Below are 14,983 nucleotides of genomic sequence, written 5' to 3'. Positions count from 1 at the left end.
TGAAATTTTGTAGAGATGATCTATACATTAGGACCTAAAAACTAAACGGTTAAGATCAAAATATGTGATCCGAAAGTGGGTGAAAATAGAAATTCCGAGATGTCCGTGAGAAAAATCCTATATATATATATATATATATTTTTTTTTTTTTTTTTTTTTATGGAAATTGAGGTGGTTGGGCAATCTAATTGATGAAATGGACTTCGTCTTGATCCAGAATTGTTAATTGTGTCAAGAAAATAGGGAAAATAACTTGAGAATACTCTTCATTGATTTCAGAGAAATACTTACATGGCCAAAGCCTTTCCTCCACTTGAAGACAGTAAAAAACAACACAGATACAGAACAACAAACACTAACATCAACATCACCAATTGAAGCTTTAGTTATATGAACATGAGGAGGAATTGTCCCTAATGACCAAGTCTCTTTCCTTGATTAAGGAACTGCTAATTAATGATGAAATTGGTTAACTCTTGATGAATCAATAGCTGGTCTTGAATGGCTTGTAGATCTTGAGGTCAGAAATCACCCCAGCAATTGAGCCAGCAGCAGCAGCTATGGTTATTATAAGGCAAGCAACACTTAGGATTTGGAGGCAAAGCCATCTTGTGCTCCACTTTGGTATCCTCTTCTGCACAATGTACATCTCAACTGGGAAGTAAACAGTCAATGGCCAGAATCCCAAAGCTCCAAGAAGTCCAACCACATCATTAAAGAATGGGAGGAGCATAGAGATTACAGTGGTCACAATCACAAAGGCAGTCCTCCACACCAATCTGAAGAGGTTAAGATTGCAATGGCCAAGACCGGGAATTGGGATTTTGATTTCTCTTGATATAAATTCGCTCTCCGGATACTTTTTCGCTGCTGCTTTCTCAACAAAGGCAAATAAGGGTTGGCAGTAAACTTGGTATGCACCAACAAGGTGGACTACTATAGCAGCGTTGGCAATGTCTAAGAGCCAATATGGGTTATAGAAGCCAAAACCAGTGAGCAAGTTTCCAGGGGATAAGTCTCCAAAAGCAGCATAGCCCATGCAGCCACATAGCATGTAGAAAAGGGTTGTCACTGCAACACTAATTATAGTGGCCTTCTTCATTGTCTTGGCTTCAGATGGTGGAGATCTAACTGTGTCCTGTTATGCACTATTTGGTTAGTTACATGCATAATTCACTATGAAATATAATAATTATGCTCTGGGTAAAGGAGATATATACCTGAATTTCAATCAAAATAAGAGAGTAAGAGTAGGCAAAAGCTATGTCACCAAGAGCTTGGAAGCTCCTCCACATCTTTTGGGTTTCAGTCACAGTGCCAATGCTTATTCCGGTCATACTTCCCATGATTGTTCCAGTTTCTAATAATTAACAACCACAAAAAAAACAAGTTTGAGTCAGTTTACAAGATCAATTTAATCATATGCAGGCAACTAATTTCAGATTTGAAAGTATGGTATAGCATAGAGCTAAATATTGTACCTGCAACTTTAGCAATTCCAAGGGCAAGTCCAATTGTGGAGTAAGTGAAGGACATGACTGCAGCAACAATGGAAAGCCACCACAACTGATCAAAGTCTGGAATCTGAGAGAATATAATTTCTGCTATGCCAAATGCAATCATGTAGGGGTTGCTGTTGACATGGCATGGATCTTTTCCACCACTTTTGTGGAAGCAGTTAGACCTCTTGATTGCCCTGTTTATTTGCCACCATTAGCCGAGCAAATTATTTCAAGTAAAACAGTAAATTCTTAATTTAGCCCAGATTACATCACCAAGTTCATGATTTAGTTCAAGGACTTACATCATGCTAATAGATGATGCTATAGTGTATCCAATGGCAACTCCAAAAAGGTTCAAGTACTGAACATATCCACAAATCTTGACCTTAGCTCCACCTGAGAAATGAGATTACCACGATAAAGATTTGAACTTTACAACTTTTGAGAAAAAGACTCGACCTTTTTCATAATTTATATGCCGGAAGATAAAAACTACTGTTTAAAATTTACCTAGGTTAGATTGAACAGCATCCATGTAAGTGTAGTTCCTTTTTCCAGTGTCAGGATCATTGGAGCGGTAGCAAGCAGAGAGCAGAGTTGAAGTGTAGTAAGTCACCAAAGAGAACAAGAACATGACAGCAGGGCCAGCCACCCATCCAAGCTGAGCTATGGCCCAAGCCAAGGATAGAACTCCAGACCCAATTACAGCAGTAATTATGTGAGCACTGGCAGTCCAAACAGTTCCTGTTTCATGGTTTATGAAAGAATTACCACCCAATCTGCCATAGAGGCTAATACTTTAGCATATTTACAGTGCTGGATAAGCAAAAGTTACCAGTTCTTTTGAGACGGCCATCATCATCAAAGCACTTGGAGCCTCCCTGTGGCGGCATATTGACTGAGACATCAAATACTTGGTTGTGTTGAAGCATCTGGTTCTTGTTATCACCCATCTTTTACAAAGAAAAACCAACACAGAACACGAGCGGTTTTAAATTATGTAATATGCAGAGCTAAACAAGTCCTACCGTTTAAGAAAGAAATGGATCTTGTTCCTCAATGGAACCGAGGCTAGTTATGAGCTTTGCTCAGTTCTCACCACACACAAAACAAGAATCACAGAATCACAAAGACCCCAAAATGAAGTCTCTGCTTCGAGCAAAATGGCAGTGGGAGAGTGAGTGAGTGTCTAATGCTTGCTTGCTTAGTGAATTGAATTAGATGTACAAAATAGGAATGGGAGTGGGGTGTATATAGCCGTTTGAGACACGAAGGTTCCCAGTACCATCCACGTGGCTTAATACACCAAATAAGCACCGATGTCCCAATTCTTTTGGTGGTGTACCAACTTGACTAGTCTCCTCCTCTGTTCTTAGATTTCCAAGATCTTTCCCAACCTTTGATTTTTATTGACCCACCACTCACCACCCGAACACTCTCACGCTCTCTGCCTCTCTCCTTTTCAACACCAACACGTAATTTCTATATTGTTCGGAAAGGCCAATCCCCAGATTAGTAGGAGAAGCCGCTGCCCTGTTTTGGTGATAAGTGATTAACTTGGTACTTGTAATGACACTTCAAAAGTGTCATGTTTACACGTCATGCCTTTGGTTTAGATGGTTGGGCATCGACCAAATGTTAGCCCATGAAAACTACATGCACAATGTGACATATCTACCGAAATATCTTCGTACCCGACTACCAGTACTTAATAATGATGTTCGATATAAAGAATTCGTGTTAGAATTCGTTTATGAATTATTGATGGGCGGTTTGATAACATGACATATCTATAATAGCTGAAATTAAAAAGACTTCTACGTATTGAAATACCAAAGCTTAATGAAGAGCCTTACCGTCATTATTTGGATATGATTTCCTGTGTGTAATGAAATTAAGCCACAGCAGCAACTGTATTAGAGAAAATATGGGAGATGGGTATTACTTTGTTGCTGTGCTTCTCTTGGATGAACCAACCTTCCTTATATAGTAGAGCTGAGAGCTACTAAAACCAGTAGTTTAGTTTAATCGATCTTTTTTAAAAGACCACCTTACAAATCAGAATAAAAGAACTCCCACGTGTGAGGCTTGGCATCCATCCCTTACTGCAAAAGAGAATAATGAATATGGTTCTCTCCCATAATTCATAAATAATAATTCCCAGAACACCAAAAGATGGAAGAAAGCCACTCAGAGCATATTGTTTACCAGTCAAGGTTTTCTTTCGAGTGATTGTGAATTTGTGATATTAAAATAAGGGATATATGCATACTCATAGTGTTGGAACCAAGACCCCACCAGGTGATCAACCACACTCGCTCGATTTTGGGGTGGAATTTCAACATCTTATTGGACAGATGAAAATATACCAGGGACTAAATTTTGGAATATTTGTATGAGTGATCTTGGTAAATATATTGAACTTCTTTGAGTCTTCAGGGAAAGCATGTTTCAGAATTGACTGGCTCAAAGAATGTAACTATCAGAAGTCAGTCTCAATGGTTTTTGGATATAAAGGCAAACCCAGTATGAATTTTCAAGGGTCTCAAGCAACCCAGAAAGCAATTTGATCATTATCAGCGCGCTATTCAGCTTTGTGAGCCTAGTTGTGTGTATGGACGTTTTTAAGAACTTAATTCCTTTCGATTGGTAGTTGTCTAACTTTCATAAAGGGAATAAGACAAAACAAAACCTCAATGAGATTAAAAAGAAAAAGAATAACATTTTTTTCATAATAAAAAAACTTATGCATTTCATTTAGCAAAAGAATAGGTTATAAGTAGGATTTTTTTTCTTTCAATAAAATCAAGAAGGGATTGAGAGCCTACTTCTAGCCAAACGTACTCTCTGCATACATTAAAGTATAACTGACATTAACATGTGCTACACAATCACATATGCACGGTTTGAAAAATCTTGATCATAAAATTTTTAATGTTAGATCAATTACTTTTTCAATGTGAGATTTTTTTTCAATTTCTGATCTTTTTGTACGGAGAATAAATATACATGAAAAACCAAAATCCCTCATACATCGAACAATATATGGAACAAAAGAGCAGTACTAGCTTCAACATGGATATTGTCAATCCATATTTCTCAACATCCTGATGTCACAAACTAACTAAACCATCTCCCGAGTCCCGCCACAAAATTCGTTTCATGAGGAACATGATTGAATTAGATAGTGTCAAAGGGAGGATTGTGGCTAGGAAGCAAATGTCTCTAATGGTGGAACGAATTAATTCACATGATTTTTAATGATAAAAATTTCGTGAGAGAAATAATTTGAGCGTTTGGGACTAGCATCATTTTCTGTTAGATCTGACGCACTCTAGGGCAATCATCGGATGGTGTAGAGTCTGTGTCTCTGTCAGTGGAGGTTTAACAATCTGCACTATCAATGGTTCGTAGTAACTAGTAAGGTACCATAACCAATCAATATGTTTGATGAAAAAACAACTCAGTTGGACCAAGAAACTATTTCAAAACATTAAACTTAATAGGGTTCTTTTGCCACCGTTCTTTTTTGCACTGGGAAATACTTAAAAGTTTTGATTTTGGTGAATAACATGCATAGCTGAAAAGTAAAACTCTGCAAAATCAAGAGCTGGTCTTGAATGGCTTGTAATCTTTGAGACTTTCAATCACACCGGCAATCGAGCCAACAGCTGCTAGTAAAGCTATAATTAGCACAGAAAGACTTAGAGTTTGGAGGCAAAGCCATCTTGTGCTCCACTTTGGTATCTTCTTTTGAGCAATGTACATCTCCACAGGGAAGTAAATTGTCATTGGCCAGTACCCCAAAGCCCCAAGAAATCCAACCACGCCGTTGAAGAACGGGAAGACCATCGATAACAAAGTGGTTGCCGTCACATAAAGTGTCCTCCAGACCAGTCTAAAAAGGTTAAGCTTGTAAGGCTTGAAACAAGGGATGGGGATTTGGATTTCTTTTGAAATGAAGTGGCTATCTGGGAAAAGCTGTGCTGCTTTTTTCTCAACGAATGCGTAAAGGGGCTGGCTGAAGACTTGGTATGCTCCAACAAGATGGACAACTATGGCAGCATTGGCCAAGTCAATGACCCAATATGGGGCTAAATCTCCGAGGCCTTTACCGGTGAGGAGGTTTCCGGGGGCTAAATCTCCGAAACCAGCATAACCGAAGCAACCACACAAAATGTAGAAAACGGATGTGACTGCTAAACTAATTTTACTGGCCGTCTTCATTGTCTTGGCTTCTGATGGTGGAGATTTAACTGTGTCCTGCAATAGTTACATGTATAATTTATATGTTTTAGTTAAATGTATAATTCACGGTTAAAAAGTAGTAACTATGGGAATCTCAAAGGAGATATAGACCTCAATTTCAATGAGGACGATAGCAAATGAGTAAGCAAAAGCTATGTCACCAAGTGCCTGGAAGATCCTCCATATCTTTTCGGTTTGAGTCACATGAATTCCAATGCGTACTCCAGTAAGAGTTCCCTTCATTGTTCCACTTTCTGGTAATTTTCGAGCAGAAAAATAAGGCTGGGTTAATTTTACTAATACCGTTCTAGTCCTAGAATGTCTGTGTTTGGTATATTTGTACCTGCAACTTTAGCAATTCCAAGGACAAGTCCAATCCCTGAGTATGTAAATGACATGACTGCAGCAACAGTAGATAGCCACCACAACTTATCGAAATTTGGAATTTGAGATAATATAATTTCTGTGATGCCAAAAGCAATCATATAGGGATTGCTGTTTACCGGGCATGGTTTTTCTCCACCACTCTTGTGCAAGCAGGAATTCCTTTGTATTGCACTGTTTAATCACATACCAAAAATCCTTTATTAACCAAAGAATATGTTTTAATCAATTACCAAGCTCTTATTTGGGTTTAAACAATGAGACTTACACCATGCTTATACATGCTGTTATGGTGTAGCCAATGGTGATTCCGAAAAGGTTCACGCGCTGAACTATTCCAAGAACTTTGTACTTAAGTCCACCTGAGAAATTAAAACAAGCACCATGCATGAAGAATGACACTATTTAGAACAGAAGTTCTAAAAAAGACCCAACATTTTCATATGGTCCAAAAGATCAAACTGTTGGCAGAATTTTACCAAGATGGTTTCGAACAGCAGCCGAGTAAGTAGAGTTTCTTTTTCCAGTGACCGGGTCACGATAGCAGGCAACGAGAAGACATGAAGTGTAGTAGGTCACTAAGGAAAACATGACCATCACAACAGGACCAACAACCCAGCCAAGCTGAGCAATGGCCCAAGCCAATGACAAAACCCCAGAACCAATCACTGCAGTAATTATGTGAGCGCTTGCAGTCATAACATTTCCTGGTCCATAAAGCAACACAAGTAATGAGGACAAATTTGAATATACAATCTAACATTGTGAATTATGAGCGTGTATCACAATCTAACAATTTCAGGCCTCCTCACTTATTGTCAATTGATTTTGAAATATACTCTAACTTTAACAGGCTACGCAAGATATATAAGTACAAAAAGAAAACTACCAGTCCTTTTGGGACGGCCATCATCATCAAAGAACTTGGAGCCTCCATCCATAACTGAGGCATCAAAAGCTGGGTTGGAATGAACATGGTTCCTTGAAGCAGTGTTGTCCACCATCTTTGTGATAAAGAGAACAACCACAACAACACATAATTAGCCTTTTGTACTTGGTCATACTCAACCAATTCTTGGAGTAATTTGTATGTAATCCCAAAGTTTGTGCAATCATGTAGGCAAAATCTATGAAAACTACAAGTGAAAAAGAAAGAGATGACCCTTGATTAAATGGATCTGAGCCTGGTAATGAGTCAATAACAGAAACCCACATTATAGTGAGGATGACTAGTGTAATCAGGTTGACTAACAACACTACATATAATTTGAGCCCCAAAAAAAAAAAACAGTAATATGTCAAATGGTTTTACTATTTCATTGACTCTAGGAAAATGAAAATCTTCAACCATCAGTAAAATAAAATCCAAAGTTGTCGAGATTTTCAAAATCTCTCCCAAATCCCTATTTTTGCTTCTGCCTAAGTGCCTCAAAGTTCCAAACTCAAGAGAGTCGGATTTGGATTTTCTGCTTGGATTTTATCTGCTAGGATTTCCTTGAATGAATCCTAGCCTTATACTACACATCCAAGGATTATGAATCCAAGGTAGAGATCTCATTAACTAATGAAATTGTCCCAAGCAGCTGAAATTGATAAACAGTAGCACTGAAAAACAAAATCTTGTGAAAGATCCTTACCTTTATTATTTGCTGCACTTCTTTCTCTTATGTTTCTGATTTGCTCTATATGGGATTCTCTCTGTTTGGGTCATGCAAACAGAACGGAGACTCTGATTAAGTAGTACCCTATTTTGCAATAACCCCCTGCATACATGGTAATATACAATGTGTCTCATATGTGACCAACTCAGTGTCCAAAATTACCACCTGTAATGTCTTCCATATGATTTCAATATAAATTCATTCCCATAAACAGAGAGAATGAGCATATATATACCAGATTCAATGATTCATGTCATATTACCATATTTACATAAATTACATCATTGACAGGTAAAATGTTGCACCGCAAAAATTGGTAAAGGACAGCAGGAATTTCTAAGAACATTAATTTGCATCCTCGAACAGCATATTCACAACATTCTTAATGCGCACGTCTAGTTAAAGGGATTGAGTAGACACATCGACCCGAAGTCGTGCCTAGTCAACCAAAACTATCAACTCTGGAAGTGAATAATGCAGCTCAATCTAAATTGGATTGTATCGACTTAATAAAAATGCTATCCTCACCAAGTTTGCTGTGCTCGATTAGAGGCTACTCTTGTTGCTTGATGAATTGCCTTCAAAAATGTTTGAATGTATTGTTGTGTGATCTTTCTGCAAAAGCACAGTTAGTAGTAGTACTGCTATAGCTTGTTTTATTTAAGCATTTTCAAAGCTATAAATAGAGCGCCTACCAATTGATGAAGTAACCGTCCAAGCTAAATATGCTGCCTATTCTTAGGGCATCGGCATATCATTGAATCAGTCTTGAGAGTGATATGTTCAAGCATTAACTAGAACTGTTTTGGTCTGAGCTTTATAAAAAAAAAAATTTGGTCTGAGCCAGAGTCTTAAATTTAAAAGATTATCATTGTGGATAATCATCTATGCTAATTTTTTTCTCTTTTCATAATTATCAATATGCGGGTGTAAATAGCACTAGAATTCACATGTTACTATGTATGTATAGAAAAATTCTTAGGTAGGGGCTTCCCCACCACGTGGATATAAGACAAGCCAATCAGACATCAGAATTTTTTTTCCTTGTTCCGAAACTGCCCATGCTTTTTAAAAGTACAATACCCAAAAACCCCTCTGCTGGGGGTTGATTGGTCTGCCCTATATCCACGTGGTGCGGCTGCCCCACGCAAGTCTCTCTCGTATATATATGAACTTATGTAATGGGCCTCTTTTGGACTTTTTTTTTCTATTTTTTTTTTTTTTAATAGGAATTGATTGCATTAATAATCAAACCATGAAAACAGGCCAGAGCTTACAAAGCTTACACAAGTAACTAGTCGATGACCAAGAGAACCTATCTAAGCCTAACAAAACTCATTAAGAACTAATTAAGGGACGCTCGCTGAACACAAGCCTAACTTAAGACTTTTTTTTTCTATTATTACGGATTGAGTTGTAAAAATTGCTACATAATAAATCATTCAAATAGCATTTTATTTGGAATAATCATCCGGGATCCCAAATACGAAACCCTAGAGCACCAGGCCATCAGGTGGATCCAAACGTGGGCAAAAAAACTCATATCCTTCCCAATTGTTTTGGACACCCAAAACACTCCAAACAGTGCGGACCGCCACCGCTCTCTTCAGATTGTCTGCAACCACCGTCGAGGCCTCACCAGTCGTGCCACCATCAGATCGGAATAATGGTATAACTATATACGAAACATAAGGTCATAGGGCCAGAGATCAAAACCTAAATATGCGAGGGTGGATGATGAAGGAATCTAAGCGATGATGTAGAATTAATTCCATTTTGTCTCTCATACCTCAACTGACCGACACTGCTCATCATGTAAAGTGCTGTAACTGAAAACCTCTTTGAAACATGAAACTGGTTGAGGTACTTGGAAATTACAGTACACACTTCGAATTGGTCAGATCCTTAGCTTAGCAAGATTGAAGTATTTTAACTACAATTTACTTGAAGAACTTGGCTTTGTATATAGTCTTGTCCTTTGGGTTTGAGCATCTTTTGGTTTTGGACGAATGAATTGGTTTGGATCATGAAGGAAATGAATCTCGTCATATATAGCAGAGAACTCATATACCTAATTTCCATACCATTTAGGTTAAAATAGTAGATTTTTTGTTCTTTATTGCGAAGGCTTTCATGATGTGTCTAGTTAGATTCTGTAGCATGTGATCCAAATTTTCGGTCTATTGGATTAGCTTTGACCAAAGTATCTGATCATTATGTATGAGTATATATTATTCTTTTTTGGGTATCCAAACTTTATTGCCGTATATATTGAAAATAAATACGTCAAATTATCAACACGATTCAACTACTACAACGTAAAGTATAAAACGTACATCTTGCGCACTTCTTCACCATTTCAACATGTATGTAGCTTCAGGGCCGGCCCTGAGGGCTGCTGCCTGAGGCAGCCGTCTCAGGCCACCACTCTCCCACGGCCCTCCACAAAGTTTTTTATTTTATTTTTTATTTTATTTTACATATATTCGTTTATGATTATATAATTTGTTTTCGCGTCCTTCTTACAATGCGTCCACGCTAGCGCAGTGGTAACATAGATGTGCTGTTGTTTGCAGCATCAAGGTTCGAAACACAGTGGCCTATTTTTTGTCTTTTTTTTTCTTTTTCTTAATTAGTTTAATTGCACTTTTTTGTCTTTTTTTTTTTGGTCTTAGTTTCTTTGCAATTAAACTTTTGTGTTCATTCTTTTTCCAGCTTCTATGGAAAGAATATTTTGAAATTGAATATTAATGTACTTGCCCTTTTTTCATTGGTTTCTTTTGTAGTTAAATATATTCTGTTTTTTTTTTTCAATTTCTAAGTGAAAAATTATTTTGGAATTGAACACTTTTTTTTTTTCCTTGCATTACCATTAATGTAGGGGTTTAATTTATATATATAAAAAAATTTGTTCGATTATATGATTTTTTTATGTGAGGCCACATTTAAATTATTTGCCTCAGGCCATCAAAATGTCAAGACCGGCCCTGTGTAGCTTACTATAGAACTTAGCACCCAGAACCAATAGAGTGACAATGCGTTTTCCATGCTAGAAGAATACTTCAAAATTAATATGATAAGAATGCTTTTATAGAGAGGCCAATATTTATTATCCAAAAAAAATAAAGAGGCGAAGATTTTAGTGTTTTTAGGTTAGTTTGGAATTATTGTAACTTAAAAAAAAGTATTATTAAAAAAAAATAAAAAAAATAAACTGTTTCTGCTGAATTGTGACTTTGATCCACAATAGATTATAGATTGACCCATAGTTTAGAGTTACTTCTAAAAGTCGTTGTCAAAGACCTATAATTTTTAATTAAAGCTGATTTTATTTTAATTTACCAAACATCTTAAACCTTGTTCAAGTCAATCCAGATTATGTGTCTGGCCCAAACTCGATGTTACTTGCTCTAGTTGAAATAAGGTTTATCTTAGAGATATTCTCAGAGAATCTTAGGAGATATCCAATCAATGTACGGTTATGTTTCCATGTACAACTCTATCTCTATGCTTGTAATCCTCTATATAAAGAGACCTCTATTATCAATGAAAGCACGACTCAATTCTCTCCCAATTTTGGTTTTCCTTAAACACGTTATCAGCACGAAGCCTTAACCCTGAAACAAATAGCCAAACCCTAATTCAAGAAGCTAAAACCCTAAATCCGAATACAGAACCTTGAAACCTTTTCTACCTCCATCACATAACTTGAAGATCTCGACTCCAGGAGTCCAGAACCTGCGGCAGAACCACCAGAACCGGCCGGAAACTTGCCGAACCGGCCACCGGAAGTTTCAAACCACATGCAGCAAATACTCAACCGGTTCACCAAGTTTCGGACCTCTAATTCTGACCAAAATTTGCCACCAGAAGCACTTCGATCCCAGCATTCAAGAACCAGAAGAAAAACCCTGCAAACCGGCCTAAAAATTACCAAACCGGCAGACTAAACATTAGGCAGAAAACCGGCAGAAGAAGAAAAAAAAAAAAAAAAGGTGGAGGCAGCCCAAGCCACAACTCAAGTCACAGCCCACTGACCGCCTGGCCTACTGACGTCAGACCATTGCCCACTGACGTCAGACTACTGCCCACTGACGTCAGCTTACCACCGACGCCACGTCAGCACGCCAGCTCACCCATGCCATATCAGCCCCGTAGCGCCACGTCACTCGGCACTGCCACATCAACTCCGACAAATTTTCCGGCGACCGGCGACTTTTCAGGGCACTTTTCAAGCAACCTATTTCGAGGTATTTTTTACTAAAAGTTCCCACTTTTGAAGTTTTTATTTCTTTTCTCTTCTTTTTCTCGGGGACTTTCAAACTCCCTTCTTCTACCCCCCCCCCTTTCTTCATCATAGGGGAGACCTAATTAAGCCGAACTATGGGAGTTCGTGCTCACTCCAAGCTTGGAGCTTGTTGAGATCTCCAAACTTAGAGTTTGTAGAGAATTTATGATCGACCACTTACGTCATTGTTTCGATCTAATCCAATACCTCTTGGAATTGAATTTTTGGAAGCAATTACGCTCATAAATTCCTAATTTCTTGGAAGTGATTATGCTCAGAAATTCATAATTTCTTGGGAGCAACTACGCTCAGAAATTTTATATGTTTTCATGGTAGCCTTTTAAGCTCCGAAACTAACCCTAATTTCTTGTTCTCTTTCAGGATGAGTAACCTAAACAAATTGGACTTTGCTCCATTGGGAACAACTGGCTCTGGATATCACAGGTGGGTTCGTGATGTTTGCCAGTATCTCAAGGCCTATGGAATCCTGGATATGATTCTCGAGCCTAGCCAGGACGTGCTAACTGTTGAGCAAGCTCAAGCTTTGGAAGCAAATAGAGCAGCCTTGAGGCAAATAGGGCGAAAGCCATCATCCTGATGCCTCGTCATATGGATGATTCGCTCCAGTACGACTGTATGAATGAAGAAGACCCCAGAAGGCTGTGGGTCTCACTCGAAGAAAGATTTGGCAACGTCCGTGACTCCCTGCTTCCTAACCTAGAAGTGAGATGGCATAGCCTTCGCTTTTGTGATTTCAAGTCAATTCTTGACTACAACTCGAAAGCACTTCGCATTAAATCCTTAATGGAATTCTGTGGTAAAGAGATCCCAGATGCAATGTTGATTGAGAAGACTCTCTCTACCTTCCCCGTCTTTGCATTAAAGGTTGCTAAGAACTATCAAATCGATGTTACTGCAGGACGGATCACAAGGTTTCATGAGCTCATTGGATCTATAAGTGTCGTTGAAATGCATGACAACATCCTTGTGAAGAACTATAATTCGAGATCCGTGGAAATAAAGCATATTCCTGAATCTAATTATAGTCGCGCCCCTAAGAGAGGGCGCCAAGAGCAAAACCCTAATCTTAGGGATACTTTTGGACATTTTGGTCTATATAATCGCTCTACTTGGGAAGGTAACCACCAAAATAGGAGAACACGGAACCGAAGAGGTCAACGTGGAAAGAGAGAGGGAGGCAACGCCTTTGGCCATGTTGGTGGCACCACCAACACTAAGAACCATCTAAATGACGCTTTCAAAGCGCCTTAATCAATGAAGTCTGAGCAAAAATATGTATGTTCTCGATGTGGAGTATCCGGTCATTGGGCACACATTTGTAGAGCTTGTGAAGAAATTTTCACCGCCTACAAAGCATATTGTGAAGTAAGAGAAGCTCACTATGTGGAACAAGAAGATCAAGAAGATGATCTAGAGTGAAGGGTTGAAGACTACAAATCTGGCTGGGATCAATAGATTGCCAATTCTGTTTAAAGTTTATTTTTCCAAGAGATGTAATAGGCAATTGCCATATACTTTGTAGTAAATGTCATTGATTTAGTTTTTCTTCACATAGGCTCATCCAAAATAGGTATGATGTCTAGGAAGGTTTTGAGATAAGTGGTACTTAAGCGAGCCTTGCTCCACCGACATCTCTCTACTCACCCGGTCACATTTATTTTGGAATTACCGAAAGAAGTTAGACGACTACCATTATTTTGCATTAGCTAGCATTTTGGATTAGATTTTCTTTGGTCAAAGAGACAATGATGTAACTCTGTTGGCTTATGAATAAAATTTCGAGTTCTTCTCATGATGACTCAATTTTGATTCTGAGCATATTACTTTTGTGACTACTATGGCTGGGTCATCAATATTAATTCAAGGACATGGAATAGCCCAAGTTCCCCTGCCAAATGGCACCTTGATTATTGTCACAGGAACTCTCTACGCTCCTAGGGCAAATCGCACACTATGCCAAAAAGGCCTTCAGACGACACGCATCAGACGACATAAGTTTTGTTTTATGTCGTCTGAGTTTTTCAGACGACATAATTTTTTTTTTCTGTCGTCTGAATATACACTAAAACCATACTGGTTTAATTTGGAAAAATGGTGAGCATTCAGACAACACATTTGTGTAGTTGTAGAAGGTGGTGATTTCCTCTCTCAAATTTGGATAAATGGTGAGCATTCAGACAACACATTTGTGTAGTTGTAGAAGGTGGTGATTTCCTATCTCAAATTTGGATAAATGGTTAGCATTCAGACAACATATTTGTGTAGTTGTAGAAGGTGGCGATTTCCTATCAAATTTGGAGGGATATCCAAAAATTGATTGAGTGTTTTCCCTCTCAAATAGCAACGCTCTAGTTGACTAGAATTTGTGACATTCAGACAACATTTAAATGTCGTCTGAGTGTAGAGCTTGTTTTAAAATTTTCCAAGTTATTTTGACTTGTGCTTTTGGACATAGATCCCTCGCAATTAAGTCATTTTCTGTCATTCTCACTCGATCAGCTCTCTCAACTTGACCTAGAACTCACAAAACTAAAAACCTCAAAAACCAGCCTCTCTCTTTCTCACTCAGCTTTCTCAGATCTCGATTCTCATTCTCTCATTCGTCTTCTCTCTCTCTCAATTCTTCTTCTTAGTCTCTCCCTCTTCTTCTTAGTTTTGATTTTAGGGTTTGATTTCAATTAGGTTTTCCTTCTATTTAGGGATGGGGTGAATGGATTTTACTTTTCCTCTTATCCTCGCCAAAATGACCAACACTGTTCGGTGTTCTAATTACTGAAAACCCAGACCTCTCTCTCTCTAACTCTCAACCTCCTTCAATGTCGACGGCAGCGAAACGACGGCATTCAGTGACTCTTGTCTTGGTCTCTCCAGGAATATGA

The 14,983-nt window shown here is 38.3% G+C and overlaps 2 protein-coding genes across 4 annotated transcripts; both read right to left on the bottom strand.

Moving 5' to 3' along the window:
• Positions 1–240: 240 nt before the first annotated feature.
• Positions 241–4,278, bottom strand: LOC112172372 (amino acid permease 3). 2 transcript variants are annotated; one of them, XM_024309682.2, is made up of 7 exons: positions 3,359–4,278; positions 2,338–2,455; positions 2,013–2,246; positions 1,805–1,898; positions 1,482–1,696; positions 1,221–1,360; positions 241–1,138 (listed from the first exon to the last, which is right to left on the bottom strand). In XM_024309682.2, the coding sequence occupies exons 1-7, from the start codon at positions 3,362–3,364 to the stop codon at positions 485–487; spliced, it is 1,461 nt and encodes a 486-aa protein (XP_024165450.1). In that variant the 5' UTR covers positions 3,365–4,278; the 3' UTR covers positions 241–484. The 2 variants fall into 2 exon arrangements, with proteins under 2 accessions (XP_024165450.1, XP_024165451.1); XM_024309683.2 differs by lacking the exon at positions 3,359–4,278 and adding an exon at positions 2,602–3,118.
• A 710-nt stretch (positions 4,279–4,988) lies between these two features.
• LOC112173544 (amino acid permease 3) lies at positions 4,989–7,894 on the bottom strand. 2 transcript variants are annotated; one of them, XM_024311180.2, is made up of 7 exons: positions 7,772–7,894; positions 7,024–7,138; positions 6,614–6,841; positions 6,403–6,496; positions 6,094–6,308; positions 5,862–6,004; positions 4,989–5,765 (listed from the first exon to the last, which is right to left on the bottom strand). In XM_024311180.2, the coding sequence occupies exons 2-7, from the start codon at positions 7,136–7,138 to the stop codon at positions 5,106–5,108; spliced, it is 1,455 nt and encodes a 484-aa protein (XP_024166948.1). In that variant the 5' UTR covers positions 7,772–7,894; the 3' UTR covers positions 4,989–5,105. The 2 variants fall into 2 exon arrangements, with proteins under 2 accessions (XP_024166948.1, XP_040365543.1); XM_040509609.1 differs by lacking the exon at positions 7,772–7,894 and having other exon boundaries at positions 7,024–7,400.
• Positions 7,895–14,983: the final 7,089 nt, after the last annotated feature.

This window comes from Rosa chinensis, chromosome 6 (assembly GCF_002994745.2).
Source record: "Rosa chinensis cultivar Old Blush chromosome 6, RchiOBHm-V2, whole genome shotgun sequence".
Taxonomy (NCBI): Eukaryota; Viridiplantae; Streptophyta; class Magnoliopsida; order Rosales; family Rosaceae; genus Rosa; species Rosa chinensis.
The sequence above is the reverse complement of the archived record's forward strand: the minus strand, read 5'-3'. Positions and strand labels throughout refer to the sequence as shown.

Bases quoted from the DNA above. Each gene is read 5' to 3' on its own strand.
- LOC112173544 (XM_024311180.2), bottom strand. From the start codon at position 7,138: ATGGTGGACAACACTGCTTCAAGGAACCATGTTCATTCCAACCCAGCT. The intron at 6,309-6,402 runs GTAAGTCTCATT...GTGATTAAACAG, and splicing joins ACAGCATGTATAAGCATGGT to TGCAATACAAAGGAATTCCT. The intron at 5,766-5,861 runs GTCTATATCTCC...TAACTATTGCAG, and splicing joins TCGTCCTCATTGAAATTGAG to GACACAGTTAAATCTCCACC.
- LOC112172372 (XM_024309682.2), bottom strand. The intron at 1,361-1,481 runs GTACAATATTTA...GTTAATTATTAG, and splicing joins TGGAATTGCTAAAGTTGCAG to AAACTGGAACAATCATGGGA. The intron at 1,139-1,220 runs GTATATATCTCC...AGTGCATAACAG, and splicing joins TTATTTTGATTGAAATTCAG to GACACAGTTAGATCTCCACC.